The sequence below is a fragment of the Spermophilus citellus genome, assembly GCF_964194105.1.
Source record: "Spermophilus citellus genome assembly, chromosome: 5".
NCBI classification, from domain to species: Eukaryota; Metazoa; Chordata; class Mammalia; order Rodentia; family Sciuridae; genus Spermophilus; species Spermophilus citellus.
This window is the reverse complement of record NC_138186.1, coordinates 135,166,412-135,192,813: the sequence shown is the minus strand read 5'-3', so window position 1 is coordinate 135,192,813 and position 26,402 is coordinate 135,166,412. Positions and strand designations below refer to the sequence as shown.

The 26,402-nt window shown below is 33.2% G+C and overlaps 1 protein-coding gene across 6 annotated transcripts in view; it reads left to right on the top strand.

Annotated features, from left to right (window-relative positions):
* PTPRK (protein tyrosine phosphatase receptor type K) overlaps positions 1-26,195 on the top strand; it is a 572,160-nt gene extending 545,965 nt beyond the window's left edge. For 2 of the 6 annotated variants that reach the window (XM_081294493.1, XM_081294496.1), the window contains 14 exons: positions 432-508; positions 712-729; positions 3,377-3,413; positions 5,029-5,126; positions 6,074-6,190; positions 11,537-11,691; positions 13,916-14,051; positions 14,316-14,465; positions 15,347-15,520; positions 17,370-17,501; positions 17,636-17,761; positions 20,500-20,663; positions 21,200-21,335; positions 24,111-26,194. In XM_081294493.1, the coding sequence (XP_081150619.1) occupies positions 432-508; positions 712-729; positions 3,377-3,413; positions 5,029-5,126; positions 6,074-6,190; positions 11,537-11,691; positions 13,916-14,051; positions 14,316-14,465; positions 15,347-15,520; positions 17,370-17,501; positions 17,636-17,761; positions 20,500-20,663; positions 21,200-21,335; positions 24,111-24,164 (1,574 nt within the window). In that variant the 3' untranslated portion in view covers positions 24,165-26,194. Of the gene's footprint in view, positions 1-431; positions 509-711; positions 730-3,376; positions 3,414-5,028; positions 5,127-6,073; positions 6,191-11,536; positions 11,692-13,915; positions 14,052-14,315; positions 14,466-15,346; positions 15,521-17,369; positions 17,502-17,635; positions 17,762-20,499; positions 20,664-21,199; positions 21,336-24,110 lie in introns of all 6 variants that reach the window. The other 4 variants (XM_081294498.1, XM_081294495.1, XM_081294494.1 and 1 more) reach the window with 3 other exon arrangements.
* Positions 26,196-26,402: the final 207 nt, after the last annotated feature.

Here is a 26,402-nt window from a genome sequence, read left to right as displayed (position 1 = left end):
AAAAAAGATGAGAGCAAGGTTGAAAATTCACGGTCCAGTTTTATGGCTCAGTTTGCTGTAAAGTGCGGAGGCAAAGGCCTTTAAGGACTTTAATCATGCCTCTACAAAGCAAAATTCAAAGTTTAGGAAAGTGCAGGTTGTCAGACAAGTTCATGGGCCAAAGGATGATTCATCAGATATTATCACATTGTCTACAAACTTCCCAACTATGAGATGCAAGTCATGGACATTATAATTGTAATAAGTAATAAGCTCATTAAAGTTCTAGCATTTCCTCAGATTACTGATTTGATAGTAGTAAATTTTTATAGAGGGTTGGTAAGTGTGGATTATAGTATGAGACTGAATTATTTTAAATCTCTACCAGTGACATTGTCTCCGAACAGGGGAGAAATTTAATAGCTTTCATTTTATCATTTAAAAATTTTTAGATGATCACTCCAGAGTAATTTTACAACCTGTTGAAGATGATCCTTCTTCAGATTACATTAATGCCAACTATATAGATGTAAGTATTTGATAGTACATATTTTTATATTATGCTTACTTTATCAGCTTATATCTGTGAACCTTTTTGCTTGTTATTGCCTATAAAGTGATTGCTAGTTTTTAAAATAAAGAACAAACTGTACACTTTTCCTTGTTCCACGTCCTAGTACTTACTGATGTTGTTGTGCTTTCTTTCACACCTGACTTTGGTTTGGGCTGTAGATTTGGCTGTACAGGGATGTAAGTACCACTATATGTAAATAACAGAACACTCTTATATTTAATATGAATTTTCTTAATTATGGTTATTACTAATGCTTACTACTAGTTATTTCTGCATGCTTCACCTAATTAGTCTCATACAGTATATCTATGTTCATTTTTTTGTAATTCTTTTACATGTGTAAGATCTATTTTTATCTCCTTCCCTTTTCTTGTTTAGAAAAACAGGATCATTTTTGGCTTCAACAATTTATTATGTACTCGAGTTTTATTTGTTGATGATTTCTGTTTCTGGCTTTTATTCTTACCCTTCCCCAAACATGTGAGAAGCTGGATAGTATTATGTGTATTAGTTTTTCTGAAATTTTATTTTACATTTGATTTCTGAGGTTAAAAATAAGTAGGGAGGGCTGGGGGTATAACTCATGGTATAGCACTGGCCTAGCTGGTGCAAAGCCCTGGGTTCAACCCCTAGCACTGCAAAATAAAATAAAATAAAATAAAAAAGGAAAAATAAAAAAGAAATAAACAGGGTGACCATTTTGTGGTGTGTGGTATGGTATTGGCTTGTAAAGCAATAAAATTACTCAGGCAAAATAATTACTAAATTGCAATTGTATAATACATATATCACACATAAATATTGAGTCATACTAATTAAAAAGTTTAGTTTGATCATGAATTCCATTGTTAAATTTTAGTTACATACATATATACAAATGCAAATTATTTAAGGGAAAGTATCAAATGAAATATATTGGTAAGGCTGCAATGCATTACAGTATACATACGGAGAATAGGCTCTTTGGTCATATTACCTGGTTCAAAATCACACTAGAGATTTTGGGAATGTTACTTCTCTGTTTTTCAGTTTCCTCATCTTTACAGTAAGAATAGTAATAATAATAACAGTATATATCACTTTGCTATGAGAATTAAATGAAGCTATTATACACATTGAGCATTTAGTACAATGTCTAGCACATATTTAGCACTCCTTTGAGCTTCAGCATTTTTTTAGCAATTATAATTGAGGTGATGAAATTGACAGATTCAAAGTACACATACTTACAATGCAAAATATGGAAGTAAAATATTACTGCATAGTTTTTTATACATAAAAGATGAAATAGAAGTCCCAATTTTTATAATTTTCATAAATAGAAAATATAGCTCTTATGAAGTTTGTGTTTTAGTAATTTTGAAAATTATAATTTAGTGTTAAGTATTATGTATATTTGTTAAATTTCTGATCATAATCTTATTCTCATTCAGTATTTAAATTTATTAGACATATAATCACAGAAAGCTACTCTACAAAATAAAATAAACCATTTCTTTTATCAATTTGTAGTTGCTCTTACCTATTTAATTTGATCTCTGTTTTCTGCCAAAGTATACACTGTGGAGCCTTATTTAGCACTATTTTGTGGTTTGCATGTAGGACTGTGTTCTAAACAAGATCTCATATCCAATCTTTCCATTAAGAAGACCCCAGTGTGTTTTGGCTGATTACTGTACATGTTATAATTTCCCTCTCCTATTTAGTTTATTATACTTAAGAGATATCTTCTGTAATTAGTAATATTTCATAAAACAAGATTATTTTTAAAAACAGAAGGTTATCTTATAAGCATTCATTTATAAAATATAGGAAAAGGTTTTCCATAAAACCTTATGCTATGTTGGCAAATTAAGAAGTAGAAATCTTCACAATTTGCAATGGTGTGAAGCACACACTATTAGATTTTAGATTGGAGATCTCAGTGCACATAGGTACTGAGTGGTCCACATCAATCTGTGGGACAAATTTACCACAGACTCTTTTACTGGAGTTGTTTGATAAATACACAACTGATTCAAAGCTTAACCTTGTGTTACCATCAATAATTTTTCAACTCACGGTCTGTTGTAAGTCAAGCCATTTGACAGCAACTAACAATGAATTCCTTGTGAGGAATAATTTATTGCAATAAAATTAAATGTTTACCCAGTTTGGGGCACACTGTGCTCAGTTTTTTGTTCAGGATAAGATGCACTTTTGAAAAACTCCTCTTTCCCTATATATGTGTGTACCTATAATTATGTGTGTGTAGATTAACATTATCAGCACACACAGAATAGTTTTTGCAGATTCCTGAACATGTTACAAGACAGGAATATTCTCTAAAAAAAAATCTCAGCAGGGCTTTGATTTGATGCACACATGCATTGTCCAGCTCTAACATTGGAATGTTCTGTTATTTTTCTTTTTATGGTTCTAATATGTCCTCGTCCATTTGTAATGCAGTGTGTTGTACTTTTGAATGATAAAGTAAGAATAAATATTTTTAAACACAATTTTACCAGGAATGAATGACTAAAGATAAACATGAAGGCATAAACATTTTAGTGAAACCAAACAAAATCTGAGGTTATTCTGTAGCAAACAAAATTAATTATACAATGTATATTTTAATCAGAGCCTTTAAAATATTTAATTTTGTTTTATGCTTACCTTTCAGATAATATAGGTTTGAGAAGTGAGCTATGTGTTCACTACTCATGTCTGGACTTATTACTATAACTTAATCTTAACAGGTGGTTGTCTGCATCTTTTTATGCCTTCATTCATTTATTTTTGATACTGATGCAATATGATAACAAGTTCATTCTCCTATTTTAGGGCTACCAGAGACCAAGCCACTACATTGCAACTCAAGGTAAGATGTTGTACTAATAAATGCAGTAGCTTGAACAAGCTTGCTTATGCATTCATATGGGGGGAAAAATAAACTCTTCTGATTAACATGGTTCTTTACTCATTGTATAGTACAATTTTTTTAATCTATGCAAATATATAAATTTAAGCAAGACTTTCTTTTTATTTTATTTTTTCCAGTCCTGGGAATTGAACCCAGGGACTTGTACATGCCAGGTAAATGTTCTGTCACTGAGACACATTGCTTCCCCAGGCGTTTTCATTTTATTTTGAAACAGGGTCTCTCTAAGATGCCCAGGCAGGCCTTAAACTTGCAATCCTCCTATCTCCACAAACTAAGTAGCTGGGATTACAGGTGTGTACCACTGCACCTGGCTGATTTATTTTTTAATTAAAAGTGAATGAAAAGCTGCAGGTAGTTTTAGTGATTTGGTCCTTGGTATTCAGATATCTCAAAGCACCAGTCAATAGTGCTGGGTAGAGGAATTCCTTATTTATGTTAAAAAGAAAATGAGGAGATTTCTTCTTGTGTAAGATGCTTGTGTTTTTGTAGCAATTTCTCAGCCTGGAATGTAATAATACCCAGGACCACTATTGTTATAATGAGATATTATACTGCCTCCTGGCAATTTTTTGGCAAGTCAAGAATGAAACAAAACAGAGATTTAGAGGGAATTTAGTCAAGTTTATTCCTCATAGAAAATAAGAAAATAGTAGGGAAATATTATAATGGTGCACTAGAGAATAAAAATATCCAAGCAAAGAACATCTTTAGTTTTCCCTCCAAATTGATTCCCAGCCATCAAAAGAGAAACCTGCACATCTGTTTTATACAAGAAGCAACTACAAAAAATATGCTTTTTAAATTTTTTTGATAGAAGTCCTTTTCTAAGTGTTTCACATATTTTTGGAGTAATTGAGTTTAATTGAATATTCTTTCAAGTTAGAAAGTTCAACCCTTGTATTGAGCAATCTAGTTTTATGGGACTGAGTGTAACCCAGCACATGCTTTTGCAGTTTAAAGATGATAAATATTGGAATGTGTCATCATGTGTAAGGATGCTTCTTCATTAACTTCTAAACACATACTATTCATAAATGCTGAATATTTATTGAATTGGTAATAAATGCTATTTGGTTGATGTGGCATAAAAGTACTGTTTTTCACATGTATTCGAAAATGCACTGAAGTCACTTAGTGAGAGATATAAATAACCTAGAGTCTAGTGATATCTTTCTTTTAATTGAGAAGTATACAAGGCAAATTGGGGGGGCGGGGACTTGTTTGTGCCTAATAGTGTGAATTTAGATATGAATGAATTTAATTAGTTCCAGTGACATTTTTATTGAACTTTATTTAAAAATATTTTTTAGTTATACTAGACACAATATCTTTATTTTACTTATTTATTTATTATGTGGTGCTGAGGATCAAATCCAGAGCCTCATGCATTCAAGGCAAGCGCTTTACCACTGAGCTACAACCCCGGCCCTTTATTGAACTTTTAATGATCATTTTTAGTTCATTTCATTTACTCTGCTTTTATCTTATCTAAACTTCTTACTAAGTACAAAGTTTCTCTGATAACATAATATTAAAATCCATTTCTTTATAGGCCCAGTTCATGAAACTGTATATGATTTCTGGAGAATGATCTGGCAAGAGCAGTCTGCCTGCATTGTGATGGTTACAAACTTAGTTGAGGTTGGCCGGGTAAGACAAAAGAAGATGTTTTTGTTATCATATTCACATGAATATAACTGAGAAGAAACAGATGATATACTTAAAGATAATATGATCCAATGATTTTAAAAAATTCATAGGCACAGCAATTCGATTGAGTGCTCTCCTAAATGGACATTTATAATTATTTAATTTTTCATTGAGTAATAAAATATACTAAAATCAATTATATTATAAGGTATATATATTTATACACACGCACACACACATATATATGTGTGTGTGTGTGCATATATATATATGTGTGTGTGTGTATATATATATATATATATATATATATAAATTATATATATATATAAATTATATATATATAAATTTTTTTGTTGCCATTCCAAATTTTTTTTTGTATTGAATGTAGGGCACTAGACCACTGAGCCACATCCCCAGCCCTATTTTGTATTTTATTTAGAAACAAGGTCTCATTAAGTTACTTAACACCTCGCTTTTGCTGAAGCTGGCTTTGAACTCGTGATCCTTCTGCCTCAGCCTCCTGAGCCACTGGGATTACAGGCATGTGCCACTGCACCCAACAGACTTACATATTTTTAGGAGAGTGTGTAATGTCTTTCCAATTGTCATGTAACAAATTTGTTTTTATTTGGTTTTGTTTGGGTACTGGGGATTGAACCCAGAGGTGCTTAAATATTGAACTAAATTTCCAATATTTTTTTTCGGGGGGGGGGGTCTCACTAAGTTGTTTAGGGTCTTCTTAAATTGCTGAGACTGGCTTTGAACTTGTGATCATCTGGCCTCAACTCTTGAGTCAGTGGGATTACAGCCTGTGTCACTGAGCCTGGTTATAGATTTGTTTTTGTCTGTGATTTAAGTGTGACCAAAAGAGCCATCCTTAATTAAATCATCTTGGCTCATGTGTATTATGTATTCAGGTACAACTAAGTATTCTTTTTGTCATTTAGGTTAAGTGCTATAAATATTGGCCTGATGATACTGAAGTTTATGGTGACTTCAAAGTTACCTGTGTAGAAATGGAACCACTTGCTGAATATGTAGTTCGGACATTCACCCTGGAAAGGGTAAGTATTATAAAATTCTTTTTAAAAGGCACATATTGAAACTATACTTTATCTTAAAATCTGTCAGGTTTTCTTCTTTTTAAAATTTTTCTCACTGGTGCATTATAATTATACATAATAGAGGGATTTGTTATGCCGTATTTTTGCAAGCACATAACATAATTTGATCAGGTTTTGTTTTGATGATAGCATGAGATCCATTCATTCATTCACTCTATGAGTATTTATTGGAGAGCTTACCGTCTGCCAGGCATGATTCTAAACCTTGGGACAAATGTTAAAAACCTCTGTTCATTTGGAGTTTATCATCCATTGAGGGGAGAAAGGTGGTAAATATAAACAAGTAATAGCATGAAAAGTGCTATGGTGAAAAATATGGTTGGAAATTTAGGGACTATTATTGAGATAGGGATGTTAGAAGGATGATTAGGAAAGGACTTGTTGAGAAAACAACATGAGTTCAGACCCAGAAGAAGTGAGGGTGTGATAGGTTATGTGGGAGGCAACAGGGTTTCTGGTAGAGGTTAAGTCATTTTTGTGACTGGAAGACTTATATTTCTGTCACAAGGAGAAATCGCCAGGAGGCCAGGGTGTCTGAGGTGAGTAGGTGAAGAATAAAAACAAGCATGAATTTGAAAAAATTATAGAGCCTGGTTTTTATGATGATTAGGATGATTTTAGTTTGTACAAGGGAGGCAGGCAGCCATTGGAGGGTTTTGAACCTGAGGGCAACATGTTCTGACTTATTGATGATAAGGGGAACTGGATCAGGGAGGGTGGTATAATGAACTTGAAACAGCACATAAAGCGGGCTTAGTTGCAGAAAAGCTTAACAAATATGACTACCCAGAAGAGTAAACTAATCTAAATCAAAAAATATTAAAAATTATACACACAGGAAAAAAACTGTGATTATCACTATCCCTAATTCTTAGAGATTCTAGAATCTCTGAAGAAAGGCAACTACTAGTATGTCTATTAGAGAGATTTAGCCTTTTATATGGTACCATTTTTGATTTTCAAATCTTCAAGAATTTTTTTTTTTAAATGAGGAATAATGCTCACTGGTTGTTAGTGTTGGTGAGATATTTTCATATGTTGCTGATCACAGTTAAATGGCTTTAAAACCTCTGTAAATCAATAAAACAGTGTATTTTCAGAACTTTAAAATGTTGATGTCATTTGAGAAGCTTACTTTACATAAATATACTCTTAGAAATTTCTTTATATACAATGACTTCATTTATAGTCTTGGAAAATTATAGATAATCATATGTCTAGCAATAATAGAGAAATAGTTAAATCATTACAGTCATATGATCTTCAACAATAATATTTGAAAGTAATTCTACTAATATAAAAAAAAGAGGAAATATCAAATGAAAGTAACATTGTTAAGAACAGCATAATTATGATTATCACAACTATAAAATATAAAGGAAAATTTCTTTGATGAATCAAGTAGGATGAAATAAGCAATGATTATAAGAGATTTCAAAAACAGAACCATTAAGCTTGATTTAATGAATAACTGGATCTCATTATTATATACAGAGAGAATATAGTATATGTGTTCTCTTAAATTTATACAAGTCTAGCAAAAATCAATCATGAATTTATTCATAAAGGAAACCTGAGTACATTTTAAAATTTTAGGTGTTTCTAAAATCTGATAGAAAGTAATAACAGATAATTGACCAATCACATTACAAATTACCTTCTTAGAAATCAGCAAATCCTCTGGTAATCCTTGAATGAATGATTGCTGAAATTATATCAGCAGTTTATGCGAAAATGTACCTAAAGTTATCCTCTAAGATAAATTTAGGTTCATGAACTATTTTAATTTAGAAGCATGTGAAAAAAATCACAAAAATCAGAAAACCAAAAAGAAAAAATCAATAGACTACAACAAAGCAAAATTAAATATAGGGGTTGGGATAGTGGCTCAGTGGTGAAATGCCTGCCTAGCATGTGTGACGCACTGGGTTCAATCCTCAGTGCCACATAAAATAAAAGTATTGTGTCATCTATGACTAAAAAAAAAAAAAAAAATTAAATACTAAAAGGAATACATGATAGAAAAAAATAAGCTAAAAGTCTAGTTTCTTGAAAACATCAATAAAGTAATGAAATCATTGTCAATTATAATTGGGCACAAATAAAATTCTCTAATATTCTATGAAGTATACTATATTAGAAAACAAGAAAGGCTGAGCATGGTGATGCACACCTGTCATCCCAGGGACCTGTGAGACTGAAGCAGGAAGATGAAAAGACTGAGGCCAGCCTGGACACATTAGTGAGACCCTGTCTCAAACAAAAAATAAAAGGGGCTGGGGATGTGGCTCAGTGGAGAGAGCCCCGCTTTAATCCAGAGTAACACATGCACATGTGCTCACGTGCGTGCGCGCATATGCACACACAGGTATATATGAACATAAGGAAGATATAACTACAGTTATTTTTATTATTAAGAAAGTTATAAAGAACATTGTATGTGAACTCAGATTTTAGTCTAGAGACACTAATTTCCTAGCAAATAATACTTGTAAAAAAAAAAATTGGCTCAAGAAGAGTTAGAAACCTGAACAGATGGTAGAATAAAACAGAATAATTTTTAAATATACCATTAAAATTACACAATGATTTTATAGTTGAGGTTTCTTTATCCTTTAAAAGAATAACCAATGTCTGTGTCATTCAAACTATTTTAACCATAAAAAACAATTAAAGTCAAAAAAGAAACTTGAAAATCTAGCCTGTTATAACAGAACTAGATAAAAACTGTACTTTCTCAAGCACAGAAGCACACATTCTCTCTCTCTCTCTCTCTCTCTCTCTCTCTCTCTCTCTCTCTCTCTCCTGCTCTCTTTTTCTTTCTCTCTCTAGAATACACAAATTTTGCAGAACAATTTAACATAAAAAAATTTTGAAAATTTGAATCTAGCAGTGAATTAAGAAAATACAACCATACGATTTATCATGATTTTTCCCCAAGAATACAAGGATAATTCAACTGAGATAGAAAGTCTTGCAGATATTTCATTATGTCAGTACTTAAAAGGAACAAAATTATATGATTTTATTAGTAGATGAATGTATTTAATGTTATTTGAAAGACATTTGTAGTAATACTCTAATGAGGAAAATGAGGAGTTGTCTTAAAGTTGATAAAGGAGATTCAACAATAATTATTAGGGTACATGTTAAGGAGTGGAAAACTAAACACTATTAGTTTATTATAATAAACTGATGTAGGGAGTGTTATTGCTGTTATTATTAGGAATATGATATGCATAATCATTCTCACTAGCATTCAATATTTTTTAGAAGTTTTAACTAACAATTAGAAAAAAATAAAACAATTTTTTGCCTAGAAAGCTGGAGATAATATTTTTAAATGAAACAAAATAAACATTAGTTGTTAAATGACTAATTCAACATTAATATTCATAAATTATAGCTCTTCTTTATTAGCATAAACAGAAATCAACATTAAAATTCTTTCACAATAATAAAAATTATAAAATATCTTTGAATATGCTTAACAAGATACAACTCCTAGTTGAATAAAACACAAAAGTGTATCAGAGGGCATAAAATAAGATGTAACTTAATGGAGACATGCATCTTGTCACAGAACATGGAAGTACTTGACATTCATATCACTCTACAGATTTAATACAATTATTAGATTTTTATTTTGAACTTTTGGGTTCTTATTTAGAATTGAAAAAGTGACTTGGGGGTTCATAGGGGGAATCATGTATTTGGTAAGTACTCAGGAAATTTTAAATAAAAATAACAATGGGGCGCTGGGGTTGTAGCACAGTGGTAAAGTCCTTGCCTAGCACATACAAGCACTAGGTTTGATCCCCAGAACTACATAATAAAATAAATAAACAAAATAAAGTTATTATGTCTATCCACAATTAAAAATATTTTTAAAAGAATAATAGGGGAGGTCCACCACCAGATAGAAACATTTACTTTAAAAAGAAAGTCTTGTACATGTAGCAGAAGAAATGAAGCAAGTCCCATACAGCCACTCCAGTAAAAGGGAGATGAAATAATTGTCTAAAATCAAGTCTTAAAATAATTTATGGTCTTCATCTCTAAAGTTGACTTGAAATTAGCAAAGAAGGTGATTTTTCCATTTGTGTTGTTTTGTGATGACTATTATAAGCATTTGTTGGGCCCTGCTTTGTGTAGTATATTGTGATAGGAACTGGAACCAGAAAGAATAATAAGACACAGTCTCCTAACTCCCAAGGTTTTGTTAATATCAGTTTATTCCTGATAGACTACAAAGATAATCTATCTTTTTCAATTTGGTTTATTAATTTCTTGTAATATTTTTACCTGTTCTGATTGAACAAGTGACATTGGGATCTTCCAATTCAAAATCGAGTTAGAACTATAGAGATCACAGTTTCTTTTTCTTTTGCTATAAATGTGAGTTCTTAAAAATGAATTTTGCAGGGCTGGGATTGTGGCTCAGAGGTAGAGTGCTCATCTAGCATGTGCGAGGCCCTGAGTTCAATCCTCAGCACCACCTAAAAATAAGTAAATAAAATAAAGGTATTGTGTCCAACTATATCAAAAAAATAAATATTAATTGTGCTATTTCAATTGTGCTCTCCAAGTTTTGCTATCCAAGTCTCTATGCTTCTTTTAATAAAAATGAAGGAAGGGTTTTAAATGTACAGTTATAGAGTTCTTTTAAAGTAACCCCACAGTACAGATACAGTATATGCCTTGCTTCTTTGATTTTGCATTTTTGTTACTATCCATAGTACTCTAGGTGCTGAATTATTTCAGGGAGCTAAGAAAACTCATTTACCCATAGAACAATTTAGTGGTCTGTATACTTTTACAAACAAATCTAGAGTACCACTGTGCTGGAAATCCCCCCAGGCTATGCTTCAAAACCATTTTCAACATGGATAAGCAAGGCATTAACATCTCTTCATGAGGCAAAATCTGGACCATTGCTTTTATACACCATTGGAGAACTCAGTTCATTGTGTCAATAGTGTAGCATTTAGGCTTTCGATTTCCTTCTTTTCCCCTAATAATTTTATGAGTTGTCATTCCCAGTAAGAAGCAAGCTGTCAAGATAAATAAAATTTTCCCAGACTTAACTGAGAAAACCTTCTAATGTTCTGTGGCAGTTAGCTGACAATGATGGTAAGCTCCTAAGCTAGTATCCTTTTGTAGAAAAGGCATCATCTTTAGTAAATTTTTAATTGTTATCACTGTCAGTCAGTTCTAGTACCCATAATTATGTTTAATGGCTTCATTTTGGTCCTTTTGAAAACACTTCTTTCCATCTTTGCACAGAGGGGATACAATGAAATTCGTGAAGTTAAACAGTTCCATTTCACGGGCTGGCCTGACCATGGAGTGCCATACCATGCTACCGGGCTTCTTTCTTTTATCCGGAGAGTCAAGTTATCCAACCCTCCTAGTGCAGGCCCCATTGTTGTTCACTGCAGGTGAGTGGTGGTCCAAATCATTTTGACTGTATGCAGTTAGCTGTTATTCAAGACAAGCCAGGCATGTTTGCATATGCCTATAATCCCAGCAGCCCAGGAGGCTGAGGCAGGAGGATCACAAGTTTGAAGCCAGACTCATCAACTTAGCAAGGCCCTAAGCAACTTAATGAAACTCTGTCTCAAAACAAAAAAATAAAAAGGGCTATGGATATGGCTCAGTGGTTTAGTGCCCCTGGGTTCAATTCATAATACAAATATATACACACACACACACACACACACACATATCAAGGAAAGAAGGCAAGACTTTTACGCACAAATACCAATGTGCGTTTTCAAAGTGCCAGCTTGCATGTATTGCAGATAATGTAAAATGCAATAAAAGAAAAGTTAACTTTAAGTAGGATATAAAACAGAAACTTGAGAAATACATACATCCATCCTAATGTGTGTAGTGTTATCCACAATTACAAGTGTGGAAACTGACTTTTAGTGGCAACATCTGTGTTTTTGATCTTTTTTTTTTTATCACTTTTGCAAATCCCATATTGTCTGGAATGGTAGGTTAAAATAGAAATTTCTTGCCAATCTAGTAAATTCCCACTAGAATCCCCAGCTTTTAAAACTAAATGTGAGACATACAGAGTTACTAAATGGCCTAAATTACAAGAATTTGTGCTGCAAAACAGAGATTTAAATTTTTTTTTCAAAACAACATTCATCAGAGGACCTTGAAAAGTACATCAGTAAAATTCAGCAAATATATGCCCCCCAAATTAACATTATATCCAGACTCCTTCTGATTAGAAACTTCTCTTAAAATAAGCATTCTGAGACACTAAAAGCAAATTACATGGCCTCATATTGAGATGTGACCAGAAAAATAAGTACTGAATCGGAAAAGCTTTTCTAAATGCTACACACCATTCTCAAACAGTAGCCCTACAAGCTACATAATAGGTTGTACTAAAGCATTTATTTTCTTTCTGAAAATCCAACCTATTCAGGATTTAAATGGCCTTGTACAAAAGGGGGGAAAGCAAAAGAGAATGAAACAAAAGTAAAGTATTCCATAAGGATCAGATACTATGTACCCTGGGAAAGGAACCTTCATTTCAGTCCTCCTCAAGAAATCTGATGTACTCCTCAATTACTTTCCTGTCTCAAACCCTGGGAACAGTGATTGAGAAGATGTTAAGGGAAAAAAAAAAAAAAAACGGAGAGAGAGAGACACACACAATATCTTTTGCTTAAATTTCTAAACGAACAGTGAGTTTAAAAAAGTGGATAACAAAGAAATAATGTTATTAGTCATCTAAGCATTTAGAAAATAAGATAAATAAGTTTTCAATTCAGGGATTTCTTTATTTATTGTAGAGGTTTACTTTCTTATAAATGGCTTATTTTGGAAGTGCTCCGGGAGTCTCAGATACTCTCTTGAAACAGAAATATCATCTGCCACTTAATACCATGCATCTCTGAATTTTTAACATTCTCTGGGGTTAAGATAATCAAAGTACGTTAGGATTTTTTTTTTTTTAGTTTCATATAATAAGATAGTGGTCATTGGGACCTGCTGGTAATCAGTCTACATCTAACAATTCATTTTTATTTTCCCTTCAGATCATGATTCCAATATTGTTTCTCCTATTGAGTCCTCTCTTCAATAGCCGTCATTCTCTTCCTACCTGTCCCAGGAGCATTTCCTGTGGATTGTGGCTACTCAGGTTTCCCCCTGAAAGGCTTTGGAACAAATGTGGGTTTTGCCCTAGTTTTTACAGGCATGTCTGTGAGACACTGAGCTTCATTCCCACATGGTTTTCCAGGGGACCCACAAGATGAGTGTGAAATAATTTCCATTTGGAGTTAAAATTTATAGCCTGAATCCACCAACTAATTGATCTTATGAGTTTGAAATTATATGTATTAAATCAATGTGAAATGAAGACAATGTGAGAAAAGTATAGAATTTGAACAATGCATGTTCATTATTTTCAATTGGGAAACATTTTAAAACTCTTGTTCCAATCTTCTGTTTATACCAAGCCAGATACTCAACACGAAGTTATCTGTGCATTAATAAGTTTTTAAACAGCATGTACAAATTAAGCATATCACACTGCATTAAATCAATTTGATTTCACCTCAAAGTGAAAAGATCTTTATTTAATGCCATAAAGATAAACATGTTTCTCACAATTTTTCAATTTAATGTTTTTCACAGTGCTGGAGCTGGACGAACTGGCTGTTACATTGTGATTGACATCATGCTGGACATGGCTGAAAGAGAGGGTGTTGTTGACATCTATAACTGTGTCAAAGCCTTAAGATCTCGTCGTATCAATATGGTCCAGACAGAGGTATATCAATTTATCTCTAGTGAACTTTCTTTTTTTCTTTTCATCACCCATAAAACAAAATAGTAGAGTAGTAGGTTTAAAAAAAAATGGATAATCAATGTTAGATCATCAAATCAGATAGGAAATTTTTGGTACTATAATATTTCAATAGAGAGAAAATTATCTATATCATCTGGGAATGACCTGCTAAGAATCAGGCATCTACCTTTGACAGAAAAATGTTATTAAAATAGCATAAAATTTTCTTTTCCTTTCTTTTCATAGGAACAGTACATTTTTATTCATGATGCCATTTTAGAAGCCTGCTTATGTGGAGAAACTGCTATCCCTGTCTGTGAATTTAAAGCTGCATATTTTGATATGATTAGAATAGACTCTCAGACTAACTCTTCACATCTCAAAGATGAATTTCAGGTACGGACTATTTCTAAGGCCTCTTTTATGACTTGGTACAATTTGTTCTGGGCACTAATAGTTCTTTTAAGAAAGGTCTTTCAAGTCAAATTTATAACCTTTGACCCTATTTCAAGTATAATAAAATACCTGTCTCTTTCATTATACATATCATTGGAGTCACTTTTGTATTAATGAGCTCATATCTCCTGTATCCTGAAGGGCAAATGAGTTCATACTCAGGGAAGAGAATGAGGACAAAATATTATAAAAGTCAAATTTGGTAATGATTTGTGTGTATTTATAACCTTTTTTTTCTCCATGTAACTTTGTGGATCTTGACCTTCTTGCTATTAACCATGTGAAGAGATCAAGCACATTAAGAAAAATAGCCGAAGTTTGTACTAAACTTTCTCTAAATAGCCCCAAATGTTTTACTGCCCTTAAAACATCCCTGAAGTTGGGTGAAAAATGAAGTCAAGGGTAAACTCTAGAAATTTAATCCCATGAATCTTAATTTAGTACTCTTCCCAATACTCACTGTGTCTTCAAATACCAAAATGTGATGGCAAATGTTAGTTTCCAACCCTGAAAGGTCATCATCAGCATCATGGACCACCCTGAGTGGATTTTCTTTGGTTAGGCAATGTATCTTACCGGTATCTGTGTTGTTTAGCTTCACTTTCCTGTAAGAAGAAGCACACTGAAGACTCTGCATCTTATTTCTTTGCACTTCTCAGGCTTCATTAGCTTTAACTAAAAAGTCTATCAGCCTGTCATAGTGGCAACTACCATTACCCACACAAATCCTTTCTACTTGGCCTCCTAAATTCTTGATGGGTGGGTGTTATGCTATTAAATGGGTCACTGTCTTTTAACCTGGGTTCTCTTTTTCCTTTTAGACTCTGAATTCAGTCACCCCTCGACTACAAGCTGAAGACTGCAGTATAGCATGCCTGCCAAGGAACCATGACAAGAACCGTTTCATGGACATGCTGCCACCTGACAGATGTCTGCCTTTTTTAATTACAATTGATGGGGAGAGCAGTAACTACATCAATGCTGCTCTTATGGATGTAAGAGACTGCCTTCTTTGTTAGTGTAAAGTGCCATGAAAATCTACATAATACAACTGAACACTGGCTAGTTTTCTTGTCTGGGAATTTAAAATGGCTTAGAAAGAAAAATTGGAAACTTTGAAATACAAGTTTTTGGAGAGCTATTTTAGATTTTTCCTTACAGAAACTCTTAGTAGCTATACTTTTTGAAGTTTTATTGTAGATTTAGAGCTTGATTGTCAATTATTATATAGGATAGACTGCAGGTTACATTTCCCATCTTAATTATTTTCAAAAAAGAAAGTCATGGCTAATCTGTTCTGAATATCATTAGGAATGAATGTTTTAAATGACAGAATGCCATATTGTACCAAATTTATACTAATTTGTAAAATTTGGGGGATTTTAATCTGTGGCATTTAATATTCCAATAATTTATAGATAATTTGTTTTATTTACCATTAGTTAATAGAGACTACTTAAAAATAACTAGGGAAGTATTAACCCAGGTTAATACGATGTTAATCCATCCATTATCATGAAAGAGATATCTTGTCTTATTCTAAGTTTTATCAAATGTGGGTACTCCAACATATACTTGGTGTATTAGTAATCCATAAATAGAATGCCATGGAAAGAGAGTTTTAAATGATTTTAAATGATAAAGCTACCTTACTTTAGTTAACCTGGGAAAAAGCAAGACTATGGGGGTTCAGGATCATTTAAAATAGCTTACCATCTTCATTTCTAGCTTTGGCCCTTTTGACTACTAAATCATAGCAAGAAGAAATTTGAAGTCAGAGACCTTTCCTTTCTAACTATAATGAGGCTAAGTCGTTGCTCCTATTGTGTTGTCTAGAATTACCATCTGTAAATTAGCAGCCTTGTATGGAGTAGAAACTTGTAATAGCCCACATTCTACTCCCAAGACCAGTCTTATCCAGTGACTTGCTCTTATCTGTGCTACAGAGAAAAATAATCTAGAGACAAGCTCAAATAGAAAGCTCTCATCCTTATTGTACCTCGAATCTTGCTGGTGGTTTAAATTAATACATAGAAAAATATATTTCTATTTTAGTATAGATTATGAATCTGAAGAAAACCAGATTTCCCAGACCAGATAGACATTGCCTTGACTATCCCCTCCTCTGGGAAAAGATAATATGTTGAGTCCTAATCAAAGGGCACTTAGTAAGCAAGGTGCCATCACACCCTTGACTGGGGCCAAGATGTGTTAACTCTCTGTCACTTGAGAATTTTAAATGATTGAAACTGTCATTCCAAACACCAATGTTCACTGATGTTCATGGCCCAGGCACCATAGAAAATGGATTGCCTATTGCAAAATATGTTGTGGATACCCATATAATATAAAAACATGACAGTTGGAGATACCTGTGTTTGTTATTATTTGAAAAGGAGGGGAGTCAAACAGTTTTATTTATACACACACACATTCTCACAGGAGATTGACAGACAAACATACTGGGGATTTTGTGCTTACTTTGCCTTCAGTCTTTCAGAGACTCACTTACCTGTGGGAAATTGAAACAGCCCAGCAAATGGAAGATCTTTATCTCAATCTTTAGTTTCATCTTTTGTATTTGTACCATATTTATGTTTCTCAATGAAATTCAGTTCTTGACTTGAATTGTTTTGGAGCCATCAATGTTTTCCCACCAAATTGATGCATTACTAGTTCCAGTGAATTCCAGTGACCCCCACAGCTTAGGTAGCACTCTGCCTCCATCTCTATGTATAGCCAGCAAGCACCTCTACTGTTCCTACATTGAAGTGTGTTGAATCTGGACAACCTATCTGATCATGCATTTTGAGTTATTATATTTTCTACCTCCTTTCTTCCCAGAGCTACAGGCAACCAGCTGCTTTCATTGTCACACAATACCCACTGCCAAACACTGTTAAAGACTTCTGGAGACTAGTGTATGATTATGGCTGTACTTCCATTGTGATGCTAAATGAAGTCGACTTGTCCCAGGTTAATAGCCATGGATTGCTTTATTTATTTGTTTATAATTTAAGTAGTAATAAAATGCTAGTTTTTGCTGTATAGTACTCTAATTAGAAAAAATAATGCACCTTTATTTTTCTTTCAAAACATTCATCACCTAGGGCTGCCCCCAGTACTGGCCAGAAGAAGGGATGCTACGATACGGCCCTATTCAAGTGGAATGTATGTCTTGTTCAATGGATTGTGATGTGATCAACCGGATATTTAGGATATGTAATTTAACAAGAGTAAGTCTTTGTTGGGTCATTCTAATGAGTCTGATTCAGAGCAAGCAGATCACCATCATGATGGGCTAGAATTCAATTTAGACAATAGAGAGTGAAGAATTCATAAACACTACATGATCTATCTCAAAGCTAGTGAACATCTTATACTTCAATACAAGGAAAACGACATATCAAATGCAAGAAGTTAGAAATTTGAGCTAGATTTATGGGTCACTTACTAGACTACCATATCCCATGGTGATCTAGACTCAGGTGCAGTGGTTCAATTACCAATTGGGCCTGATGGCCTCAGTCTGGTTCCTGTGAAGGATGACTGCATTTCTTATTAGTACTGACACTCAACAGAGGCATGTGATTAAAAAATAAGAACATAATAGTGATGATGATGACAGAGAAGCTTTAGCCCAGAATGAAGGGATATATCAGATCAGCCTGTAGGAAAGACCAGTGTCATTATTCCAAGACCTGTGCATGAGAGAGAGATCCAGGACCAAAGGAGGAGATAAATCACAGCCATCACCGATTCTCTTCCAACACGAAACCTCATCTTTCTCTTAATGGCCTGATGTCCAGTTCTGTCCAGATGTAAAAGGAGAGAGCCAGCTGATACCACTGTGCCTTTTCCCAGCTGCTAAGTACTAGTTGTTTCCCTCAGAAATCTTTTCCCTGACTGTTCATACGCTTTACTCTAATGACAAGTTTGAGTATCTCGCCAAAAAAAAAAAGGTATTTATAATAAATATTGTTTTATGTAATCAGATAGCAAACAGTATGTGAAAAGAAAACATTAGTAGCCTCCATAGAATTGTGCTTTTTAAAAGGGAAATTGCTGTGTTTTTTTAAAGTTCCAGCTTTACGTATGTGTATTATTTTGAATATGTGATTAGGATTGTCTTGTTTCGGTGTTTCTCATATCCAAATGACTATATGTGTGTCGTGTTAATTAGTCTATATGTACATAACTATGAGCAAGGGATAAAATCATATCCAATTCTATTGCTCATTTCAGTGGGGAAAAAAGGATAACTTCAATCATGTCATAATACTCATGCATATCTTAGATGTTAATTTAAATGGAATCTCATTATGTCTGCACATCTGTTACATTATGGTTCTAGTAATATTTTAGCTGAGAAACTGTAGCTGCTAAACGAAGAAAGTAAAACTCATCTGTGAATTGAGATGTTTGTATAAAAATTTTTCCAGGAACAAGACCTGAAATCTGTATTACTTTTTATAAGCATATATATGTTTTTATTTATCTTCCTCTATATTTGATGTTCTGGTACATTTTTTTTTTTGCTCTGGTGCATTTTTTCCCCAGTTTGATTATTTAGTATTATTCACTTCATCAAACTTTTAGCATGCACAAATAACAAGTTGGGTATTGTAGGAGTTGCATAAACCCTTATGATGTGGAACTTAGGATCTGATGCCTATGATACAGATTACTCACTGTGTTGCATAGTGTTCCTTATAGTTCCTATCAAGAGTTTAAGGTTTTGATTCCTTTCAACAACATTACTATATAAAAAGTATTACGTATACTTCTTGTGATAGAGTTTAGGAAGAAAAGAAAGATGTCCGTATCTTTAAGGAATTTATATTTTGCCAAGGAAGATAAGAATTCAGCAACTAATTATATAATCATGTATATATTAATATGATTTACATATGCTAGGGATTAAAAGTCCAAAATAAAGACTGTTTCACTGGATGATCTGACACAGAAGAGTGATCAAAGAAGACCTTTCTAAGATTGAGGTATTTTAAGCCAAAAATTAAGAACCTATAGGAGTTATTCAGAGTGAGGTAACCATGTAGTTTGTTGTTGTTGTTGTTGTTTTGGGTACAAGTGATTGAACACAGGAGCACTTAACCACTGAGCCACATCCCAGCCCTTTTTTAAAAAAAAAAAAAATTATCTTTATTTATTTTGGGACTGAGTCTTGATAAGTTACCCAGGGCCTCAATAAGTTGCTGAGGCTGGTAATCAACCATCTTTTCTTGCCCAACATGGAGAGCTTTCCCAGGACAACTGAGTTTGAAATGTTCGCACAAAACCTATTTCAAATTGGTCACTCTTCTTGGGATTGAAAAGGGCAAGCAAGAAGGAAGTTTTCTAGATGAAAGAGACAGTTTCCAAAATCCCCCAGGCAAGAAGTGACTTGATAAATAGATTAAAGAGGTCAAATGTCTAAAACTTGAATACCATGTTAGATTAAAAAAAAAAAATGGAGAAGGAGGTGGAGCCAGATTATATAAGAACTTTTAAATTGTGGCAGAGATTTGGATTTTATGCTAAGATCATTTGAAAGCCATTAAAGCAGGGAATGACAAGAACATTTTTATATTCAAAATAATCATGATGCCTGTACTAACAAGGGATTGGAGGGAGATCAAATTTCATTCAGGGCCATCAACTAGGAGGTAATTGTCACAATTGTAATTGGCAGTGGCCTAAAGAGGAGATAAATTTGCAAGTTATTTAGGAAACATAAAGATAGGGATCAACACTGAATTTAGAGTGTGAGGATAAAGCAGGTATAGACAAAGATTCCCATGTTTTTTGCTGCTATAACCTGGAATGTCTCCATATAGGAATGTACACACTGGGACTTACATCAAATAGGCTCAATCCAATGTAAATTTCATTTATATTGTTAATTGTATATACTTTTTATTTTTTCCCTAAATTCTAGTCTCAATTCACATAAAAAATCCATTTCCCTCTACAGCCACAGGAAGGTTATCTGATGGTACAGCAGTTCCAATATCTAGGTTGGGCTTCTCATCGAGAAGTGCCTGGCTCCAAACGATCATTTTTGAAGCTGATTCTGCAGGTGGAAAAATGGCAGGAAGAATGTGAGGAGGGGGAAGGCCGGACGATCATCCACTGCTTGTAAGTGGGGCAGGTTGGCCCAGCCAGTCAGGGGGGCTTTTGGTGGGCATTTCCTCATTAACCTTTGAAATTTTTGTGTCAAAGAATTCTCAACTGAAATCTTAACAGACCTCCCATATATATTTATATTTCTAAATAGAGCTTCTGCCTTATGATATTATAATTAAGTACTAATTTTAATTTTTGTATTTTCTAAATATTTATTATTTTATAGCTATTCATCTAATTGAAACTCTTTGGAACACTGTTCTGAACAACTTCTCTGATTTACATATTACAAATATGTCAGAATCTCAAGGAATCTGAGTTTCAGTACTCAGTGCCTATAGCATATTCCTAAGTGCAAGCTATTGAGCTCCCCCATCCTCAAGCTTCCTCCTCTCTGCCCTGTACACATATATGCATGCATATAAAGCAAAACAAAGACACGAATGAAAAAAATGTTGAAGACAATTCTTTGTTTCTCCTAACACATATTGCAGTATGACATGTGGTTCCGCAAACCTGATAAAATACCTTTGCACTCTCTGTTTCAGAAATGGTGGCGGTCGAAGTGGTATGTTCTGTGCCATAGGCATCGTTGTTGAAATGGTGAAACGGCAAAATGTTGTTGATGTTTTCCATGCAGTAAAGACACTGAGGAACAGCAAGCCAAACATGGTGGAAGCCCCAGTAAGTCACAGTCTTGGACATAGAAGGAGTCTTAGAGGTTATATAGTCATATACCTACTTATCAATTGATTTAATGCACTTGAGGAAGCTGATGTGAAAATGAATTGCAGAGACTTTCCTGCCTAATTGATAGATTGTGAAGTATCTTCCTCTGCCTACATAAATTAGTGAACATCACATAAAGTATTAATGATAAAGGAAATTAATTTTGGGAAATGCATAGGACTTTTTTTTTCTATTATAGCCAACAAATATTTGCCGTAATAAACCTTGGTGAATGGTTCTTTTAAAAAAAAATCCTTCTATGTAGGCTGTTTCTCACTTATTTTTATTTCTTAAAGCTTATTGAGTTAACAGGGTAAACATATTATCTGAGGTCATACTCAGGTTAATTCAGTACCTTAGACACCCAGTGTTTTTAAAAGGCAGAGAAATTTATTTTAGTCTGTATTCACAATTATTCTTTTCCTGATCAAATTATAAATTGTTAAGCTATCATTATGCACAGTTTTCAGCTTTTACAACAATAGAGCACAGTTCATATGATATTCTATGAGTTTGAGCCCATAAAACCAGAACACAGCTTGGAGAATATGAGCTGATAGGTATATATGGGAAATTTCATCTGGGTGAGGCTGTATGTGGAGTAAGAAAGAAGGTTCTTACCTCTCTAACATATTTTACTTCTAAAGAGAGCTATCTGTGGGTTACACATATGTACATAATGGGATTAGGTTAGGAGCAGCTGTGTAGTTTATGCTCACAGAAAAGTAAACCAGAAAAACCAAGGCATCATTGTTCTTGCCCTACATTTATCAAGATGATCAGATAACTAAAATGAGCAATTCAATAAGCCTTAAACTATTTTCACCACTTCCTGCTCCTGGATTGTTCACACAAAATGTGCATTGCTTCCTGAGACAAAATCTGAAGACTAAGGTTTATGTTCTTTCACTTTTACAAGTGGTAGCAGATTTCTACCCTTTCTGAAGACCCCTTCTGACCCCTCTGCCCCGTGTTGGACAAGATGGTGTAGGTTTTGTCTGAGGTGCTAACAATTGAGGAGAGAGAGGGTAGATTTGAAGGATTTTTAAGGTAGAACTTGCAGACCTTCTTAAAAAATGGATAGATAATAATTATGCCCTTAAACTCTATTGTTTGAAGGTTTGTAATCTGTAAAATTTAAACTAAGCTTCCCTCACAAGGATTAAGTCATCTTAAAATCATCCTGGGGTTCACTCCTAGTTTCAGAATTCAACTTTTATCTTGAAATTTAAGGTTGATATCCCAGCTTTTCTTTAAATTAAGATCCTGTAGTTTAACTCTGCCATTGTAGAACATTCCAATGTGTTACTGTTTTCTTTTACATTCCTGCCCCCATGAATCGTATCCAAACATCAAGATTAATGATTAGTTCATTGTTCTGTGGGGTTTACCTGAATTTGGTACAGACATTTAGATTGTAAACAAAATTGATGGAGACTATTTTTAAAAGACACAACTTTCTAAGTACTTTTTGGGTCTTTCTATGTACTTACCATAGCATTAGGCTAATTTAAATCATATTCACTTTGATAATTAGTATAAAATGTTGAATTCCTCTTGGGAAAAGTTTTTTTTAACCAGTTTCATTGTTAGAGACACAAAGAAGTTCTGTTTAGAAGTAATGCATATTTTAGATAGATAGTACTAAAGTTCAGTACTAAAGTACTATAGTTCAGCCTGAAGATTTACCTGCTTGGACAAAATTGGGAAGTTCAAAATGAGTTACATATTGTAAGTCAGGATTTATAATATGGTCTCTAAATTTTTCAAAATTCTTGATAATTGATCAAGTCCATGGATAAATTTAAAAGAAAGATGATTTTAACTCAGAAACTTTTTGGCAATCAAGTTGTCTTAAAGGTTGCAGAAACAAATTGTTAGATATAAATAAAATTAAAATTTTTAAGAATCAGTCTTTTACTTAAATATTTTTGTACAATTTGCTTAAATTATACTGTGAAGGATCATGAACTATGCCAAATATAAAAACTTAAAATTTCAAAAGGCAGTTTAAAACAACTTTCTACTTTTCTCCCCCTTTCTCTTCCTTCCCCACCTCTCTCCTAAGACAATAATATAAAATATGGAGAAAAGTATTTGCACACTTTGTAAGCAATATAAAATAAAGAAAACAGTAAAAAGCAACTTAATAGTGTTTAACAATCAATATGATAGATTTTTATGTAATGTTAGAGATATTAAGTAGCATGGGAAAAACTTCATAACATTGTTACATAAAAGACAATAAAATATAAAATTCTACAGCAAAATATGTAATTATATTCGTTCTGAGATAATTACTTCAACCATGTAAAAAAGCAGGCTGAAACAAAGTAAGGCAATATTTAAACAGTTGGTTCTTATGGTTGAATTATAGCTCTTTTTCTGATTCTTTATATTTTTATGTGCTGAGAAAATTTTCTGTAATGATGAAGTATTACTGCTATAATCATATAAAAAATCTGGACATTTCAGAATTTTTTGATAGAAAATATATCAAATTTTTGATAGAGAAAGATAAAATGTCTTTTAAATCATTTCTCTTTTTTTAAACAGGTGTTATTTGACTCAATTATAAAATATATATGCCTAGATTTCACCTTGTATATATAAAAATAATTTGAAATTCTTTAATAATGTAAACTTGAATTCAAGTACTCAGTTGTTAGCTATTATTCACCATTCACCTTTTTAAAACTTCTCTCAACGCTTTTGTCTTAATGTTTTTAGGAGCAGTACCGTTTCTGCTATGATGTAGCTTTGGAGTACCTGGAAACATCTTAGTTGGGTGAGACTTTTTACAGTGCATCCAATCGGAAACCCATTCACCTGTTGAGCCAGCAACTGTTGTACCTGTTACACCTGTGCAGAAAGATTTTAATGTGGGGGGTGGGAGGATTTTACATTTGAGAGGTAAAAGTATTTTTCTTATGAAGTTGTGTATCTTAATAAAAAGGACTTGATTAGTTTCTATTACTGTATTAAAGTGTCCACATTTAGTGCCACATAAATTATATTTAATAAGAACCAGATTCAAATGAGAACTTATCAGTGTTTGTACAGTGAATAGCAGCCTTTTCTCCTCATTTCAGTCAAACAACCACCACATGTTGCATGAATTCGTACTTTCTATGTGGCATTTCTCTCCCTTTTTAAAAGAAAAACTGTTGAATCTTTAAAGAAAGAAGAAAAAAAAAGCTGTGCAAATTCATAGTAACTTTCATTTTTTATATGTTCCAAGTGTAGCAGATCTCTATATAAATATATAAATATATATAACTGGCTTATTTTCTTTTAATGTGCAATGATGGCTGGATCATTTAAAGTTCTTTTTAGAAAATAACATAAGCCAAAGACTCAAGTGTAAATATGTCTATATGGAGAAAGCACATTATATTTATTGGTTACTTACATTCCTTTTTTGATGGCTAAAATACTACCACCACACAATCATTTTTGTTTCCGAAGAAAGCTTTTTCTTTAGCTAAAATCAACTGCAAACGATTTTTGTAGGTTATTTTTTGTATGTTTTAGTGTAAGTAGAGGATAAACTTTTTATTCATAAACCAGGAAGCAATGTTCTTTATAGTGATTCTCTTGTGTACATGCTTGTGAATTAAATTTATGTGAAACATCTTGGCAATTGTCTATTAATAGAGGACCAAATTAAAACGTTTTGCTGAAAATGTATAGTTTTTCACAATTTCATTAGGTAAACAATGGTTTGGTGATCATATACGAGAAATACACACATTAAAAGGCCTTGCTGGTGACTTGCACAATGTTGAACATAGCCTGTAAGCATTGTTTAAATTTTTAAGGAATCAATCTTTTCAGCCTGTGGCCAAGCACTGGTCGAGAACATAAGATGGCAACATTTATGCTTTCAGGGTCAAGTTTTAGCAAACTGTAAACTGTCAAGGTGATGAAATGTTTCTTTTGATGTTTAACTGCACATGCTTTGGGTTCTGACCGTAGAAAATGTAAACGAATCAATGCCAGATTCCTGTTTTGAGCGTTAACACAGGATACTCAAGTGAACCTAAATGTGGTCTTGTTCACATGCTCCTTGTAGCTGTAACTTCACATCATCGGCTTGCAGTTTGTTACTGACTACAGCATTCCAGTGTCCTCTTTCTAGATTGCCAGTTCATGACATGGTGCTTATAGAGATTTAATTAAAGTAAGAGTGAAATAAAGTTTTTGTAATTACAACAGTTATTGTTTGCACATGATTTTTCTCCTTTTAATCTTCTTCTTTCACTTCCAAGAGCATATTCCTACACTCACTGATACAAGTAAGGCTCAAAAATTTCATTAAAAGAATAACTAGTATCCAAACACTAACAATAGTTTTAGTTTTATTCCCTACATTGAATGCTAAAATGACCAAGTGAATGGAGGAAGGAACAGCCAGAAGAGTACTGACATCCTTTTTTTAAAAAAAATTTCTGTATCTATATGTCACTATTCATTTATTTAACACACTTTTTTACTTTATAACAAACTTGAGAACTAGTTTCTCTTATACATTTTATCAATGGATGAAATTGAACCTAATGAGAAGGTAAATTTGGTAATAGGTTTAAATCTGAGTTTGACTTATTTCTCTCCATCTACTAAATACTCGGCTTCACGACTATCACAAAGATGAACACTTTATTCCTATTGTTTCTCATTAATTGATTTTCTGGTGATGTGTTACCATTATGGGCCTCCTCAAGCTCCCATTTGCTATGTATGTTACTAGAACATTTGTGACTTTTACTGTAAGAATTCAGAGATAGTGACTTTCTGTTTTTGTAGGAAGGCTAATTTTCACTTAAACATGGAGGCATTTGACTATTAAAGATGGAGATTGTCTTAATCCATTTTCTGTTGCTGTAATGGAATTTCTGGGTTTTGGTAATTTTAAAGAAAATAGATTGATGTTGGCTCCTGTTCTGAAAATCTTCCAAGAGCTTCCAAAGTCCAAGAGCTTGGCTTACCATGAGGGTCTCATGTTACCTTAACTCATGGTGG